Source organism: Nymphaea colorata, chromosome 1 (assembly GCF_008831285.2).
Source record: "Nymphaea colorata isolate Beijing-Zhang1983 chromosome 1, ASM883128v2, whole genome shotgun sequence".
In the NCBI taxonomy this organism is placed as follows: domain Eukaryota; kingdom Viridiplantae; phylum Streptophyta; class Magnoliopsida; order Nymphaeales; family Nymphaeaceae; genus Nymphaea; species Nymphaea colorata.
The window spans coordinates 4,282,932-4,302,204 of NC_045138.2; the positions used below are offsets into that span (position 1 = coordinate 4,282,932).

General features: G+C 38.3%; 1 protein-coding gene across 1 annotated transcript; it reads left to right on the forward strand.

Moving 5' to 3' along the window:
• The first annotated feature begins 13,502 nt into the window (after positions 1-13,502).
• On the forward strand, positions 13,503-16,189 carry LOC116245627 (gibberellin 20 oxidase 3-like). The gene is made up of 3 exons (XM_031617086.2): positions 13,503-13,939; positions 14,273-14,594; positions 15,796-16,189. The coding sequence occupies exons 1-3, from the start codon at positions 13,503-13,505 to the stop codon at positions 16,051-16,053; spliced, it is 1,017 nt and encodes a 338-aa protein (XP_031472946.1). The 3' UTR covers positions 16,054-16,189.
• The last annotated feature ends 3,084 nt before the right edge of the window (positions 16,190-19,273 follow it).

Consider the following 19,273-nt stretch of genomic DNA (forward strand, 5'->3'; position numbering starts at 1 on the left):
TGAATTTTCCAACCATGATTGAATGTTTATACTATTTCTATCAGCTGTTTAGCATTTAGTGACAGATATTATTAAATTTTAGCCTTCTCTATCTCTCCCTCTCTCACACACACAGGTACAAGAGTTCAAATATGCTTTATACCATACGTGATGTTGCTATATGGTTAAAAAATAAATTGAGTTACTGACATCATCATTACTAAAATACTGTGAACTGTTCCTGCACCATAGACCCTTACCAATGCTCCTACAACAGCTAATTTTTCGTGATTAATTTTTAATATTTAACAATTCAGGAACGTCCGGGCAGATTTCAACTCTCCCAAACATATGTGTGTATGAATGTGTGCACATTTGTGTGAAAAGACAAAAAGAGACATCGCCAAACGTTTGTCATAGATGCCAATTGTTATGCAGTGTTGCTGCGTGTAGATCTCAATTATTAGCTAGCAATGCTGCGGTATGAACTTGTGCTGAAACCACTCTGCTGGACATTACGCCCCCTACTTTATTCTTATAAAGACTGGTAAACCAAAACAAACAATGAAAACCAGTAGGAAGTTAGCATAACTTTTGCTACTTCCAAAACTGGGGCCTCATCCAAAACTCTCATTATTATATAGCTATCGGTTTTGATGGGTAGTGCAACCGGTCGGGTTATTCTGATGGTATTGAAGAGTAGTATTGATCTTGAGATAAGAGTTGTCATTATAAGGCCAAGTGGACCGGTTCTTGTCCCCCTTTCTTCTCCCCTCTCTCTCACTCTCTCTTTCCGTCAAGCTTATCATAGATGAAAAAAAAACTATATCCCCTAAGCCTTGAAGCTAAACAGCCACAGGTTTTTTAAGAAAGAAAAACCTGATCATTTGAGAAGCCTCTTTCAATGTCACATTGTATCAGAGCATTTTCAGGAATTTAAGATGCCAACTTTTAATCAATCTGATCTTTCAGATACTGTAAATTATTTTTGCCAATGCATGTGTCTCTCTATGAAATGTCATTTTCAACTTCTCAAGTGTACACTTCTGTATATAAAACGGCGTATGTACTATTGGCAACATTCCACTCTTAGTTACAACCAGTTGCATCTATATGCATCATTCCTTGCCGACAGGTTGGCTAAGCAACTGTGTTTATTGGAGCACCCAATGAACAGCCGACTGTAGCTTATTCTGGCACCGAAGTTGAATACTGTGCAATAGCCTCTACGGTAATAGAGATTCAAACATAATTTTATACTCGTGGACCTTAATATTAGGGGTCATTTAGAAATTAAAGGCTCATACTAGATCAATTTGGTGACAAGATTTCGTTCCGTGTTAATTCATAATAGGTTTAAGGACATTTTCATCACTTCCGGGTGAGCAGGAGTACGCTGAGACCGAATCCCCACCCTTCCCCCATCTGCACATTTTCATCACTTCATTTGTGAGAAGGTCTTGAGTTAAGCTTTTAAAATATGTTAAAGGACATTTTTTATAAAGTATGTGATCATCATAAGAACTCTTTATCTTATCGGAACGGAAAATCCAAGCATCAGGCCTCTTAGCTTTATGCTCAATAATTTCTTGCCACTTGCTATATGTATGTGGGGGAGCCATAGCTGATCAAGGCTCTAGCTCATCCAAGTTGACAATGAGGCCAACGTTAGAAAGGCTTCAGATTTGTGTCTAGTGATAAGGCTATTCTCCAGGGAAATGATAGGGCCAATTATACTCAAACCAAAGAAGATTTGTGTTACAATGTTGAGGTCACTATGCCGAGTTCAAGGACTTGCTGTGTGTTTGGGATCGGATGCAGCATTCAAAAACCTTTCTCATTTAAAATGTTTGAAACTGAAGTGACAAGTAGGCCTTGCATGTGACGAGGGATTGCATAGTTTATGACTGCGGAGTGAGTGGGAAGGACCTCTGCCTGATAGAGAACTGAATCTCCCACCAAATCCGCCTTTAGTGCCTTGAGTTATGACACTCACTGTGCTTCAAGTTATGCAATCAGTGAGTACCATTCTTTTGCAACACAGGAGGTTGGCTAACAATCAAATAAAGACTGCCGCCTACCAGCCCTCACCTCAAGCTGTTACGCTAACCCCTCCCGAGGACTTGCATAGTTTACGACTCATGGCAGTAATCCAATTCTAGCTGTACTTGTACATAATGAATTTAGTACAAAAGATATGTTCACAATTTTCATGCTTAGGCAAGCAAAAAATGCATACAACACCATAATTGATGACAAAATGAATAGCTTAAAACTAAGGCATGCATGACTACTAGTGTAGAAGCAATATAACAATCTGTGCCTCAGGTTTAGTTGTAATGGGCTTGTTAAAGCGATCCACTTTGAGTAGGAATATAAATGTTTGGTACATAGCCCCCCCCTCTCGCTCTCTCTCTCTCTCCGCGACCAAAAAAGAGGTTTTTATCGACATGAGAGAAACATAAATCATAAATGCAAATAAGCAAAATATCAACAAACATTTTATTATGAATGTCAGCAAAAGTAATGTCATTGATACTTTCATTGATGTTTCCACACTACATCACTGAACATTTTTTATTGATGAGAAAGAGTAAATGTCGCATTAACAATGATAGACATATACCAGTGAACATTTTCCTTTTTATAGGTCTCCTATATTTTCAAAAAGAAGCTCACACAGCTATTCTTCTATTTTCTCAATAGAGAGGGTTTTAGATCTTCGGCTACTTGGCTGCTAGCTTAACAAACAACACAAAAAAATAAAAAAATATTAAATGACATTAATAACAAAAATAATGAGAAAATTAAAAAAAAAACAACAGAAAATAAAAAAGGAACTCACCATAATTTTTAATATCCATAGTTAAAATGGCAAAAGGCATCCCTTTTTTGCAATATAATCTAAAAAGAAGATAAAAATAAAAGGATAGGCATATAAATACATAAAGAGAGAGAGAGAGAGAGAGAGAGAGAGAGAGAGAGGAGCATGCCTTTGAGCGGGTAGGAGTAGGAAAGGAAGAAATGAAAAAGAGAAATTATAAAAAAGGAGAAGGGTATATCGACTTTTACAAGGCAGCCAGATATTTAGTGATGCAAATGTTTTCATGACGTTAGAAGATTAAATAGGGGTGGAAAGGAAAGATAAAAGAAAATTCAAAAGTTTAACATTTCTTAAAGCGAAGTATGGCGTCACAAAAGAGTATAGTTTTAAAATAAAAAAAATCAAGAAATCAAAACTTGAAATGTTTACGGGCAATGCCAATGAAGGTCATCATTTTTATTGATGTTTTTCAAAAAGTTGTTACTGAAAACCAAAGAAAGATAAGATTTTTTACAGAATTTTTTTTGGAAAATGCCACTGATAAATGAAGAACTTTAGTGATGTTCACAAAAAACGTTATTAAAAACTTCGATTTTTCCATATGCATTTACTGATATTTCACGGCAACGTCAGTAGTGATTGTCTTTTACCAACACTTCGTGTCGTTGAGAGTCTTCATTGCCGCAGACCTATATCGGTGCATAGCCTCACACTGTAGACTATCTATTTGCTTCTAAGTAAACACAAAACTAACAATATTGAACTTTCAATAACATGGATCCATGCTCGTCGGCACAGGCTCACACCTTTACTGAGGTTTGGCAAATATCCTGTCAATAATGAATGACCTTCACTAACATTCTCATTGAAAGTTTTCACAGCAATAGGCCTATACTGGTAAGCAATTTTATTGCTATAGCCTTTTTGATATGAACACTACAAAGAAAAGAAGTTTCAATGACAGAACTCCACTGCACGTAAGTAATGATTGACCTTCATTGACGTTCAGACGGACATGTTAGTAAAGATATATGGTTACCGATAGGACTTTTTCCACGCGTCAGTAAATACCTGTTTATACGGAAACATCATCTCTCGCTGTCTCTGTCTCTCTCTCTCTGCCTCCCCCTCTCTCTTTTATAGTTATACTTGTATGGTTGAAAAATCATTACCTTTGTTGATTTCTATCAAGCCAGAGATAGATGGAAGAGATCAAAATAAGCATATAGGGCTCCCACAAACCTCAATGCCACATATTTGGCATAGACAAATCAGTGTGATATATATAAGGCAGTTAGATGATTTAAAACTATGATCATGTTCATTTTTTTCCCTTTTTAACAAACATGATTTGGCTTTCCACAAAAAATCTTCTTAAAAGGCAGTTGAATGAGATACTTATTAGATAAAGTTTTTTTTTCCTTTTACGGGTTTGGTAGGCTGCACTAGAGCCCTTGGCGCTTGCTATCAAATCATATGAAGACAACGGTTACAGCTTATCCTTTTAGATCTTGAAAAAGAAAAAGCAAAAGCAGGCCATCTCAACAATACTTAACTTCTTTGATATATATAACTCCGAACAAACCAAAGTAGGACAAACACAAGAATGGTTCTCATAGGCTTTTCTTTCACACAATCCTCTTCCAAACCTCACAGATATCTTGAGTAAGAAGGGGAACTTAAATTCTAGACCTTAAACCGCATACCCATGTGGTATTGCTGAAGGATCTTTGGTCCGATAACATTACCCAGCAATATCATTCAATACTGATTGCATGTTATGTCAATACCCTATCATTCGACATGCCTGCTTCCATGCCTTATTTTGCTGTCAAGAGCCAGCAAGGCAAGTGGGTGCTTACATGCATCTCACGTGGAGATGTAAAATTTCATGGAGACAGAGAAAAAGCCTATGATCATTTGATTATGGAGTAGGTGAGACTTGAGAGATGCACCATGCTGTCTAGATTTGTTCATCTGCCAAATCACTCTCTCCTGAGGAGATTTTATCACGTCCACCTTAAGTAGTTGAGATAATATCTAGTTATTCCCATTTTCCTTTCTTCCACATGATTGCAGAGAAACAAGAAATACAATTTTTTTAAATGTTTGGTGGATAATCAGAAATGAATTCCTTATGATTGTAACATTAGCATGGTCTTGTGTCTAGATCTCTTCAAAAGGCTGTGTAAATTGGTGTCTTTAACCTGTTATGATGCGCATTATTGACAAACAAAAGCAGAATTTTCTGTTTCTGTTGAACTTGAAGGTTTACTGTAGCAATGAGACATGACATCCCTGCAGGGAGTGTTTGAGGGGAAATACGAGGTCGGAAGCAGCACATTACTCTTCCTAATATCAATGACCCTACCATTTTGACTAGGGGCAGAGTTAAAATTTTTTTATGAGGGGGATGAAATTAAAATTTTTAAATTTTGATATGGGCCGAAATATCATTTTTCAAAATTTTTATATAGGACAAGTAATTTTTTTTAAAATGTACATGTAATTTTTTTTTTTGAGGTGGGGCCAGACTGTTGTGGGCCCTACCCTGGCAAATGCTCTATAAGGCAGGCAAAACTTTTTCTTTCAGCATCTTTATCAGCTCAAACTTCACTAAGCCTTTGGCTAATGTGCTTATCTACTAGTGAATGAACTAGGGCCCAGTTCTTGGGCTTTTCTTTTTTGATTTGGTGGGCTTGTTTCTTGATAAGGGGAATAATTGCTGTTTGTCTTTTTGCAGTTGTTGCCGTTATGTGATGTGAGTCGTCCAAGGCCAAGGCAAAAGTTGAGATGGACTCGCCTCATGTGAAGACTTCAGGCCTTAAGGGTGAAAGCTAAGGGTTGAGAAATCCTAATACTTATGATTTGTGAAGGACAAGCATGGAGGCTGGTATTCTTGATAAAACCAAATCGTAAAGATCGGCTCCTTCCTAAGATAGTGGATAATGATCAATATCAAAACTGTAACTGCTGTTATATTAAGCAAGATCCTAAATTTATAGATTTGATTCGTAACCACCCTCTATTAAACAAATAAAGCTGTCTTTCTCACCGTGTGCGTGAGAGTTAGAGAGAGCAAGTCTTCATTGTGGATGTAGGCCAGCACCAAGGGCAGGACCACATTAAAATCTGTTTCTCTTGTCTCTTTTCATGGTATCAGAGCCATCTCTGATCCCTTCCAGTTTGTTCCATGGCAGCACCCAACTCGTCATCGTCAACAATGTTCAGTCTCAGCCCTATTGGACCTTTAGCTACTCAGTGGAACACATTTTCCAGTTTGATGTCTATCAAGTTAGATCAGACAAACTATCAACTATGGTGCTCCCAAATCACTAGTGTCATGAAGAGTCAAGGGATATGAGGTATGTTATGACACCATTACTGCTCCTCTTGAGTATCTTGATATTGATCAAACCAGAGTAAATACTGATTTTGAAGCATGGGAATGGGCAAACCAATTAGCCTTAAGTTGGATTAAGGTTACGATGTTCAAACATATTTTACCACAGTTAATTTCATATTCCACTGCTAACTTGGTGTGCTTTAGAACAATAGTATGCCTCTCAATCCAACTTGCGAATCATTCAGTTAAAAAGGGATTTATAGAACGTGAAGAAAGGAGATATGATGATGGCTGATTATTAAAATCATGTTAAATTTTTATATGATTCATTAGCTGCTGTTAAGCATAAGGTCTCTGATACTGATTTGGTTCTCGACACCCTTAATGGATTATCCACTGAATACGAGGCCTTCATCACTACTGTAACTACCTTCAAGACATTAACGGCTTTCTTTGAAATTTTGATATGCTCATTTCTCAAGAGAATCGTCAACAAATTCTCTCACCACCTCTTGATATTTCCCAAGAAACCAACATGGTTACCATGGTTGCTCAATGTGTTGGCACTCATGGGAATTCTTATGGTGAGGGAAAGGAGATCAAAATAGAGGTGGTCGCAGCAACTATTGTTCAAACAATTGAGGTGGTCACAATAACTATGGTTCATACAATAGAGGCCACAGGAATAATAGAGGCCATCGGAATAATGGAGGCCGCGAGAAGTTCTCCAACTACAAAACGTTTGCTGGAGTTACTTGCCAATATTGTGGTCACAAGGGTCACAATGATCACGAGTGCTATGACATCCCAAAGGCTTTTATGACCATGACTCTCAATACAGGAACAAATAATTGTGCTGCTACATCATTAGCTCATTTTTCTAACATGGTGGATAGCAACCAAGAATGGTACCCGGATACGGGTGCATCACATCATGTGACAAATAGTGATCAATCCATGGAAGGCAAATCCTTTTATCATCCTAAAATCTCTCTTATTGTTGGTAGTGGGGAAAAATTGTTCACTAAAAAGATAGGTAACATGTCTTTATCATCCAAGCATAATAGATTTTTGTTGAAAAATATTTTTCATGTCCCTATGATTCATAAGAATCTACTTTTTGTTGATAAGTTTACTGGTGATAATGATTGCAAAATGGAATTTACTCCTCATAATTTTTCTGTAAAGAAAATACAGAAGGGGGAGATAAGGCACCAGGAACGACTTAAGGATGGACTATATACATGGACAAGAACTAGTAAGGGCAATATAACAGTCTGCTCACCTGCTGAAAGTAAATTGCTTACTGAAAACAAATTGCAGACATGCAAATCTTATCTTTTCCTTTGCAATAATATTGATCAAGTTCCTAGAGATGCTTTTAAGCTTTGGCATGAACGTTTGGGACATGTGAATGATTATTTATTAAATCGCATGATTTCATCTAAGTATATTGCTGCTGGTTCAAAGCCTAAAAAACATTCTTGTTTGGTTTGTGCTTTAGTTAAGATGCAACGGTTGCCTTTTGTTTCAGTTGAGTTAAAAACGTCTTCTCCATTAGAGTTGTTACACACAGATTTATGGGGACCTTCATCGTGTATCTTTAGAGATAGATGTGAATATTATTTGGTGATAGTAGATGATTTTTCCAGATTCAACTAGATTTTTATGTTAGCAAAGAAGTCTGAAACATTCTCTTGTTTTCATAATTTTCATAGGATCATAGAAAAAGAACTTAAGTACAAGATTAAAGTTTTTCATAGTGATTACAGAGGCAAGTTTATGAGTGCAGAATTTTAAATGTATCTTGCTTCTCAAGGCATTCAATGAAGACTCTCTTGTTCCTATACACCACAACAAAATGCTTGTATGCCAGCTTCTTTTTGGACTGACACCTTTCAAATGACAGTTTACATTATTAACAGGTTACTGATTGATGCACAAGAATTAACTCCATATGAAAAACTTCTTGGTACTAAAGCCTCAACTAGAGAATTTTAAAGTATTTGGATGCACCATATATCCATTAGTAAGTCATCAAAATAAATTTAAACTTGCCCCAAAGTCGCATGCATGTGTCTTTCTAGGCTTCCTAAAATGTTTTAAAGGCTATATATATGTTACAATCCTTTGAACAAACAAGTCACTGTTTCAAGACATGTCATATTTGATGACATCACTTTTATGTACTTTGGGACACGACCACTTGCTACTGCCTAAGAAATCATCTATTGGCTAGATAAAGACCACTCTCAGTTGACTATCAAGTACCAAATTATCAATTTAGTGAACCCAAGTGAGTCTTCAATCATCCCCACAACCAGCCATATCTCTCAACAATTTAACACGGAAATTCCTGACTTTTCAACCATGACAAACCTAACTATTTTCCCTAAACTTGAAAATTTCACTCGTGTTATAAACCACCCTATGACTACTCATTCTCAAGTTGGAACCCACATACAAAAAAATTTCACCTATCTTAGTATGACTGAACCACTAGACACCGAAACTAAACATGTTGACCTGCAAGAAGCCCTAAAAGATGATCGATAGAATAAAGCTATGTGCAAAAAGATTGAAGCACATCACAACAATAAACTTGGTACTTGGTTCCTTGTATGCCTCACTACAATGTAGTGGGCTGTTGATGGATCTACAAAGTGAAGAGACATGTAGATGGATTTGTGGCACGGTTCAAAGCACGACTCGTGGCTAAAAGATATAGCCAATATGAAGGGATAGATTACTTCGATATTTTCAGTCCAATGGTGAAGCCTACTACGGTTCACCTTGTTCTCTCTATTTCCACTAGTCGTAGATGGAAAGTCTGTCTGGATGTTAACAATGCTTTCCTCCATGAGACTCTAAAGGAAGAAGTTTACTTGAGTGAGCTCTAGGATTTGAGCATAAGAGCAACCCCCCTCATGTGCAGATTAAAGAAATCTCCATATGGCCTCAAACAAGTTTCTCGGGCATGGTTTGAAAGCTTAAGCACATATCTTATATCCAAGGGATTTAAAGGATCTAAATCTGACTCATTCCTGTTCATATATTCATCAACATTATACATTGTGTACATTCTTATCTATGTGACAAGAAGCACTTCATAGAAATTGCAAAATTTTGTCCACAATATAAGCAATAAGTTCTCCATCAAAGACCTTGGGTAAATTCATTATTTTCTTGGACTCGAGGTCAATCACTGAGCTATTGAGCTCTTTTTGTCACAACACAAGTACACCAAGGATCTTTTAAAAAGATTGCAAATGGAAGAAGCCAAGGTGGTAGTCACACTAGTCGCACCCAATGCACCTCTATCCAAGTTTGAAGGAGATAAACTTAAAAATGGAACTTTGTACGGAAGTATTGTGAGTGCTTTGCAGTATGTGACACTCACGCGCCCACATATTGCATTTGATATCAACAAATCTTGTCAATTTCTTCATGAACCTACAAATATACACTTGACTTATGTGAAGTTAATACCTACCTTTAAGGAACTCAACATTTTGGGTTACATATAAAAAGGGCTTCTCAATGAAAACTTGAAGCTTATTTTGACACAGATTGGGCTGGATGTCATGATGATAGGAGGTCAACAAATGGGTCTATTACCATGCTCGGAAGAAACATTATATCATGAGAGTCTAACAAGCAGCATACTGTTACTCGCTGAAGCACTGAAGTTGAATATAAAGCAATGGCTGTAGCTGCGGTTGAATTAATATGGCTGTAGCATCTTCTTAAAGATCTCCAAATTCCAATACAAGAGGCTCCAATACTAAAATGTGATAATCTAGGTGCAATATACCTTGCTACCAATCTGTGATTCATGCCCCTGCCAAATATATAAAAATCAATTTTCACTTTGTTAGAGAACAAGTGGCAACAGGAGAGATTAAAATTGAGTTTGTCAAATCTGAAGATCAGCTTGCAAATTTCTGACTAAGGCACTGGCCGGACCAAGGTTTCATGATCTCAAGGACAAACTCAACCTTGTTCACACAAGTGTTGGCTCATGGGGTAGGTTGAGAAAGAGATAAACCAAATCCTAAAGATCGGCTTCTTCCTAAGGCAATGGATAATGTTCAATATCAAAACTGTAAGTGCTGTTATATTAAGCAAGATCCTAAATTTATGAATCTGATTTGTAACCACCCTCCATTAAACAAAGAAAGCTCTCCCTCTCATCGTGTGTGTGAGAGTTAGAGAGAGCATGTCTTCATTGTGGATGTAGGCCGGCACCAAGGGCTGAACCACATTAAAATCTGTTTCTCTTGTCTCTTTTCAGATAAAAGGAGAATGATTGAAAGTAGGAAGGATAAATGGATGACCACATATTATTATTACAAAGGCAGATCATGAATTAATGCAAAAGCCATTCAAATGGACAGTCATAACATGCTTGGTTTAGGATATTAAGCATTGGAGTATGAATATATAGAGAGTAGTTTATGTAGTCTGTGGAAGAATATAAGAAACCCAAGATTTTCGTTCTTTGGAAGAGACATGTTTCTTGTTCTCGTAGATAGTGAAGCAAAATTGTTAACTGTGCTCAAAAAAAGATATTGGAAACCAGGATGAAGTGTTCTTGTGGCTAGACGCTGGAGGCCAGGAGACTCTTTAAAAATTGAAGATAACTTTTGGGTTTCCATTTGGGTTAGGCTATCAGACTTGCCTCATCTTTTGTGGAGCATATGAAAGCAGTTGTTACTTCATGTAAAACAAGCAAATCAGTTTGCAAATCGAACACATCTTAGATAAAGTCCTCATTTAATCCATCTTCATTAGGATGATTAGTAAAACTCTTAAAAGAAGCTGCATGTCCATATTGGCTAAAAACATCTGAAACAACCTCTTGCATGTTTTCAACTTCGGCATCATTGATACAATCAAGTGATTCTTTCATGGATTGGGTCCTCAAAGTGTTGCATTTCATGCAATGACACTTCATTCTTCCGTCTGCTATAGCAGTATTCGCACTAACAAAGTCTATTGAACCATGACAAAAATTCAACACTATTTTCTCTCTTTGTAATCCAACTTCGATCTTTCAAATGTATTCTTCTTTGATCTATCGCTAATTTTGTTCAATAAATTAAGCCAGCATTCTCTCTCTCTCTCTCTCTCTACACACACACACACACACTAAAATCATACAACCATCTATCCATCTGGATGTCACACCCAATGCATACATATAAGCATAAAAACAACTTAACAAATAAACATTGAAACTTGAAATTAAGATCATTTATTACCAAAATCTTGGGAAAGCTTTTCAAAAGGTATTTAAAATTTCTGGAGAGCCACCTTGTCGCAAGCAAGAGAGGAACTGGTTTTAGTTTTAGTTTTGATGTTCATTGAGGACAATGAGCAAGGGAGGTGGGATCTAGGTAAAGTGAGCATTGGCGTGGTGGCTTTTATTGGATTAAATGGCCAGCGAACCTTTTCCAGTGGAGTGGGGCCATCTTTTCTCCATCTCCCCTACAACATGCTCTCCATTTAAAATGAAAATTATTGGAAGGCCCCCAGTTTCTTGCCCTTGGATACATCTCCTCCCTCATATACTCCTTTAGAGTCTTTGGCTAGCTTGGTGCGCTGTGGGTTCAAGCTAGGCCAAGCTCACATACTTCCATAGTGCTTGACAAGCTCCCACTTGAATGCACTAAGATAAATGAGTGGATTAATGTGAGTTTAAGCGGTATCTCCCATGTTATCAAATGGTTAAGAACCAGGGCAACCAAAAAACTCAGTAGTCAGATCATATTGTACGCATCCTACCTTGTACAGCTGAAATTGTGCCTCTGGCAATGCAAAGGGTGTTTTTGTCATTTTAGGTCATAGGTCATTGTTGTCTATTAGAAAAATGCAAGGCATGTTCTCAACCTCGCTTTACTCCTGCCTTCCGGAGTAACACTTGCACATATTTTCAGAAAAACAAATATGTCCATGGATCAGCTTGCATCAACCAACTTAAAGTAGGGACCCACATACCTGCAATAAGGCAAAGCCTGGCCACCATATGCCTCTGAAGAGGACCCAGAATGCCACACTCATTAACTCTAACATGGTTAGGTACGTATAGGTCCAGTCCATGTTAAAGTAAATGGATCTGGATGGACATATATCCACCAATGTTTGTGGGTAGAACCCATATCCAAACTCAAGCCAAGCTGCCAAGCCAAGGATCTAGTTTTAATGATGTCAAATTTTTTTAGTGGACCTGGATGGATATATCCAGCAATGTTTGTGGGTAGGACCCAAATCCAAACTCAAGCTCAAGCCAAGCTGATAAAGTCAAGGAGTTTTAACCGATGTCAAATCTTCTGTTTCATCAGATTCCCTAACGAGGGAGTGCAGATAGACATGTGAAAATGTGCACTTATTAGGGGTGACTTGTAAACATCACTTAGTTGACATTGTCGCGAGATTATCTGGGTTCATAAAATTTTCTTTCTATAATACCGTACATTTATCATTTGCAGTTCAGAAGAATAGTGCTCATAAGAATCGAATTGACCATGAAACTTCATCGGCCCCTCCATTCGTCGATTGCTAGATGCTTTGAGAGGACCAGAAGATTTATACAACGATGGTCGAGTACAGCATCGACAGTGCTCTTGGAGATTTGTGTCAATGCAAACACTGGACAGAGGGTTCGGGCGTACTACGACAAACTTAAGTAGTCAAATGGAGGGCGTCGGATAGCCTGGACAAGCAACTTTGGTGCCCGGTCCAGACCTGTTAATTTAGCTGAGGAAATTGATCCCCACGCTCACCACTTGACCCATTTGCTCCATTACGACACATGAACAAGATTGTCATCGCCACGACATGCAAGGTGGCCACTTGCAGTGTGAAGTTGATCGGACGCTCTTCTTCCCTTAAAGTTTTTGGGATCACCATTTTGTTAAGGGTATTTTTGTCATTTATTTTTTGCACTTTTACCACTTTGTCCTTTTGGGGAGATTTCTCATGCTTAATATCTATGATCTTTGCCCAAGCCACGGTCTGATTTTTCATATTATCTAATTAGTAGGAGGAAGATTTTGATGTAATACCTTCAAATTTTCTTATTTAAGTTACATAGAAATTAATTGGCGGTATTATAACTTGTATAAGAAAAGAGCGAAAAAAAAGAAGGGCAGACGTATTTCGTTTAAAAGCATGGGAATCCGGCCAACTTACACATAGAAACTTAGCCCACATAATAATTTTTTTGGTTATGTTAAGGGCATGAATGTCATTTGTGAGAAAAAAGGAAGGGCAGTAATGAAATGAAGCCTTCTGTTCTGTTCTGTATAAGCGCTTTATATATCTCACTCCCACGCCAAGGACAACACAAACATGGCTCCAATTTCTCATGCAAAACTGCCAGAAGCCTTCGTGTGGCCAGAAAGAGAACGGCCGGCCTTCGCGGCCGGCCAGCCTCTCAACGAGCCGGTGATTGACCTTGCCGGCTTCCTCGCCGGTGATGAGGCTTCGACTCAGCTTGCTGCCGAGCTAGTCTGCTCGGCTTGCCGGAAACACGGCTTCTTCCAGGTGATCAACCATGGAGTGGATGCAGAACTCACATCTGCCGCTCTTCATCACATGGATGAGTTCTTCAGGCAGCCGCAGCACGAGAAGAAGAGAGTGAGGGGCTTCTCCGATGGTCATTCCCACCGTTTTGCTTCCAAATTGCCCTGGAAGGAGACGCTCTCCTTCCCCTTCCATGCCTCTGATCCTATGCTTGTGCTGGACCACTTCCAAGCCACCATGGGCCAACATTCTTTCTCATCAGGGTAAGCATATATACGTGCACTACGAAACCATATATATATATAGTCAATACACTGAAGAAGGAGCTCAGGAGTTGGGTATGTGCTACTTCTTTTTTTTCTCTTTCCTGATATGTAAGGAAAGGGGAGGGGGGGGGGGGGGGGGCGGGGCTAACAAAGGAAGAGTTTATTGTGTACAGGAAGTGATGATCTGGTGACCGATCTTCTTTCTTGGTAGTTTTATTTCTGAATATATTGGGTCCAGATATATACATATAGGTGCACAAAGATACTAATTGAGGTGTGTTGGATATAGAATCTCTGTTTATTTCAAGAACTCTGCTGGTTTTGGGGCAGGGTGGTATTCAAGGAGTACTGTGAATCGATGACAGAGCTATCAATGAAGGTATCAGAGCTGCTGGCCATCAGTTTAGGACTGGAGAGGATGAGTTTCAGAAGGTTCTTCGAAGACAGTTCGTCAATAATGAGATGCAATTATTACCCTGCCTGTGAGAAGCCGGAGCTCACTCTGGGGACAGGGCCCCATTGTGATCCAACCTCCCTCACCATTCTTCACCAAGACCATGTTGGAGGGCTCGAGGTCTTTGCTGATGGGAAATGGCATCTGGTCTCCCCTACAACTGGTGCTCTGGTCGTCAACATTGGTGATACTTTCATGGTACATGTCTCCTGACCTTCCCTGTTATTAATATTATGTCAAAGAAACAGCAAAAAGATACAGAAGGAACTAAACCTCTTTCCTTGCAAATTAGAATTTTATAAGGCCGGATATAAAATATATGTGTGACTATAGAGAGGTGTCAAAGTGATCTAACTCGGAATATACTCTACTAAACTATTACCAATATAAAATCGATACGTATAAAGCAAAAATTTTGATAGCATGCAGGCTGGTTATATGCACCGTTTGGTGTACAAAAAAATGTGCACCGGATGGTATAATGACCAAATACCTTTAATCAGTATAAAGGGGAGCCCTCCTTATAAGGATAAAAAGGGCAGTGAAAAAGTTAAAAATCTAAACTATATATATATATATATATATATATATATATATATATATATATATATATATTATAAAATCCTCAAAATACCCAAATTTCCCCCTTCCTTTTCTTGGTGCATATTTATTGTGTGCATCACAGTGGAGCAATAAACTCACTGATATGCAGACAACCGAAAAAGTATCCTGACTATATACTTAGTAATTACAGTTCTGCGGCTAATCCCATGCATATTATATGAACGCCTGGTGGAACAATTCGATAAGACATCATAAATAATTGTTCTTTGTATTACCCATGATCTGCCGGGACAATTATAAACAAAGCGAGATCCTTGGTATATTATGTTCCATACTGAGATATTCTAATGAGACCAACAAGTTGATTCGAGGTCCCTCCATGAATGCCTTGGCCTAAAAAACATTATATTTCTCGATGAAGTCAGCTGATTATGAAAAATTGTATCCGTTCATTAAAAAAAAAAGGTAGAAAGAATGTGTCAAGCACTTAAGCTAGTTGGCTCATGTCACAAGCACCTCTCTCTCTCTCTCTCGCTCTAGAGATCTCATATCCTGATCTCTTTTACATGAAAATTGAAGTTTCTATCTGGAATACCAATTTTTTTTTCTGTGAGAAAAAAAACTTTGGAATTTTTAACACTTTTACGATTTTGTGCATAAAAGGGAGGTGGGGAAGCTTGTTTTGTCATGCTTTTTCAATTCACTCCGGGGACACAGTCCGACTGAATGTGACTTGTGCTAACGTGTGGCTAGCTTTTTAGCATATAGGACAAGATATGTATATATAATAAGGTTTAACATAAAAGTTGGTTTGAATTAAATATACTTTTGACAGGCATTGACGAATGGGAAGTACAAGAGTTGCCTGCACCGGGCGGTGGTGAAGAAGGAGAGCGAGAGAAGGTCGCTGGCGTTCTTCCTCTGCCCCAGCAAGGAGAAGACGGTGAGGCCGCCGGAGGAGCTGGTGCGCAGGGACGGCCGGAGGAGGGCATTCCCGGACTTCACCTGGGCAGCTCTCTTTGACTTCACCCAGAAGCACTACAGAGCGGACATGAACACCCTCGACGCCTTCAGCTCATGGATCCTTAATTAACTCCTGCTTCCGCCAGCAAATATATTTCATTTTAATTCCATATTTCACCTTAATATGATGTTGTATATCTATATTGAAATGATCAAATTTCCCTTCAGTGGTCATTAGAGAAACTCCATCCCCTTCTCTCACTCTCTCTCCAACTTGTTTCATAGGTCGGTCAACTGAGATCTAGTAAAAGCCTAATGGTGTAAAATGGTCACGGATATGATCTACATGATTGATTTTCTGAAGAAATACTTGATCTTATATCATGTTTCTTATTAGCCAAAATTCTGAAAATATGAATCTTTTATGAGGTTTGACTCTCTCTCTCTCTCTCTCTCTCTCTCTCTATATATATATATATATATATATATATATATATATATATCAGAAATGAATAATGTAAGCAAAGTAGATGTCAGAAATTCAAAACTGGAATTATGTTTGTACTGTTGTAAAAGACACTATAACTTTTGTACAGTCCTTTACATATATAGGCTTTCAATATTATGTCCCAACTATATCTTTGGGTAGTTGATTATTGTCGTGCCCCCACAAAAAGTCTAATGTTGTCAGCTAGATATCGAGAGGGCCCATTGCATACAGTAATCTTCAGGAAAAAGTCCATTCAATAATATCTTGAAAACAGAAAAAACTGGCACTATCGAGTCGGATAATTAATGCATAGAATAGCAGTGCTAGCTGCTACTGCAACGTAAGGCGCCTCTAACAAAAATGGCACATAATCTTGAACAGTTTAGAGATGTGAAATGTTTCAAAAAGGAAAACAAAAGAGACTGATGAAGATGCTACTCAAAATTTTTGTGGTAAAATTCCGGCCTCCGTCCTAGAGCCGGCATCCTGATATTGGCCCGGCCTCTTCTCTCTCTCTTCCTGAAATGAAAGCTAGAACTTGAGAGCATATCATCCATGCCTACCGGGAAGTCTCCTAATTACTTTGGTTTAAAGGCAAGAATACTGTTTTAGTTGTCCTAATCGAGGCCTAGCTTCTACAATGAAAAGGCCTCAGTTCCAAACTATATCTCACAGATCTGCAATTGTGTAGATGACGATATTTTGTAGCTTAAGATGTCAAATGGTTTACAAAATCCAAGTCCATTCCCCACCTTTTTGTCTGCCCTTTCTTCTGCCTGATCTCTGGCCTGTCCTTTCCTCCTCCTTCGCAGATAGTCCCTTTTTCTCCCCAGCCGCGGAGCCACATGTGGGCATGTGTGGACAGTTGCCCACACTGTCCCACAACTTTCATACATTTTTACATTAGTGCATGCTCTCCAATAATTTGTTAATTCGTATACTAGTAACTCTTAATCATTTTATGGCATCTAAGAGTTTTTGAAATGAGTACCGTTTAACTAAATCTCTCTGGCTCCTTCCCACGCTTCTCCCATTAGCTACTTCTCTCTGCTTACCCTTTGGCTTTTTGCTTAGTGCTCTTGGCTATTAGCTTTTGTTGGCAGATTTGAGAAGAGTGCAATAACGCGTTTCTGCTCTTTCCATCTTTTTGCTACTTGCTCAAGAGCGACATCAACTTGGCTCTTTGAATTGGTTGGTCGCTGTCTAGTTCTCTCTCTGTCTCTCCATCCCCTCTCTCTCTTACTTTTCTGTATATCTTTTTCCTGTAGCTCTGTCTGTACTTCGAGACAGCTTGTCACCCTTTTCTTAATTAATTTCTATTTTGTCGGCAAATGGTGTCCGATTTTAGTTATTGGAGCAAGACATACAGGCTTCTTCCATAAGCCTCCGAAAGTTGTTTCATATTGTTGTTTCTTAATTACACTACTCATCTTGACAGTCGTGATCCTTTGATCCCCACATCCCATTTTTCTTTTGAAAATGAAGCACACAAAGAACTTGCTTATGTGCTTCCATGTATAGATTGCACAAAGGACATGACAAAATTGTCTTATCATTGCGTTATCAATGGATCAATATCTTAAGGATGAGTTAGCACTGCCATGGGAAATGTATTTTGTTGATGAGAATCAAGGTTGGGAATGCTTTTAGTGATTGTCTCAGGTGAATGGAAAATAAAAACAAAAGATGTAAGGACTAAAATATTTAGATGCTCAATAAGATCAAGACAATGCAGGTGAGCAAATTAAAGCTGATCTTGGCCAAAAAGATTTTTTAAACTAGAAAAGCAAATTGCCCTTTTCTTTATTTTATTCTTTTCTTGTTTTTATTCTGATGTAAGCATGAAGGCACATGGAAAGATCGAAGCATGATTCATACAAACAGACAACAGCATGTGCGTTGTAGCAAATCATTCAAGAATGGTAGAGATGTTAGCGTTTGCACGTGCCCACTTGAAATCATTAATGCATCTATGAGGTCCATTCTGTGGTTGGGTATTTCAGGGAAGTTGCTTCTTCTACTTTGCTTGCTTGCTCCTGAGAAATCATAGTCAGTATTTAATACTATTACAAACCAAAATCAAATGGCCGGGCTCATGGACCATGACGAGTTCGAGCCCACAATGCCCATTTAATTGAAACAATACACAAGCATGAATTCATTGCGCCGCGGTGGCATGAGGAGATCTCTTTTGATCTACACTGACTTGTAAGTTCTAGGTGAGTAGGAAAAGTACGTATTTCATCACACCGCACAGCTGAGAGCAGAAGCCTCCACCCATTCTCCCATCCCTACACTGATTTGTAAGTTAATATCATCAAGTTAATATTGATCCATGAAATCTTGTCTCTAGACAAACACAGCATTTGTGGAAGTTGATCAGCATAGTGTCCAAATTAGGAACAAAATTCTAGTGGCAGCCTATTTGAGGATGCTATGATGCCATATGATCAGAAACCTGGTAATTTTAGCATCAAAACGAGTTCAGAGTAGTTTATGCATGTCGCGTATGAATGTCGAAGCCTGATGAGCTAAAAAAATACTTCCTGCTAAATACTATGCCAGGAAACTACATGTACTAACCATGTATTAATGTCGAAGCTTGACAAGTTGAAACTTATAAATGGAGCCTGATCAAAAGTTAAAAATATACTTATTTAGTAAAGACAATAGTACAGAATCCCAATGTATTATCCATTAGCTTTGGATCTTGATAAGGTAAAATGTGTTTCTTATGTGTCAATGCCAAACTGTATATCATAAGTTAAGATGTATTGCTTACTAAGTACATGCTAAAAACCAAATGTGTTACCTGCGGTAATGTAGCTAGGTGTATGTGGGCTTGTGGGGAGTTGCCCAC

Excerpts from the sequence above, each read along its gene's own strand:
- LOC116245627 (XM_031617086.2), top strand. The coding sequence starts at position 13,503 with ATGGCTCCAATTTCTCATGCAAAACTGCCAGAAGCCTTCGTGTGGCCA. Across the intron at positions 13,940-14,272 it reads CAACATTCTTTCTCATCAGG|GGTGGTATTCAAGGAGTACT; the intron begins GTAAGCATATAT and ends GTTTTGGGGCAG. Across the intron at positions 14,595-15,795 it reads ACATTGGTGATACTTTCATG|GCATTGACGAATGGGAAGTA; the intron begins GTACATGTCTCC and ends TACTTTTGACAG.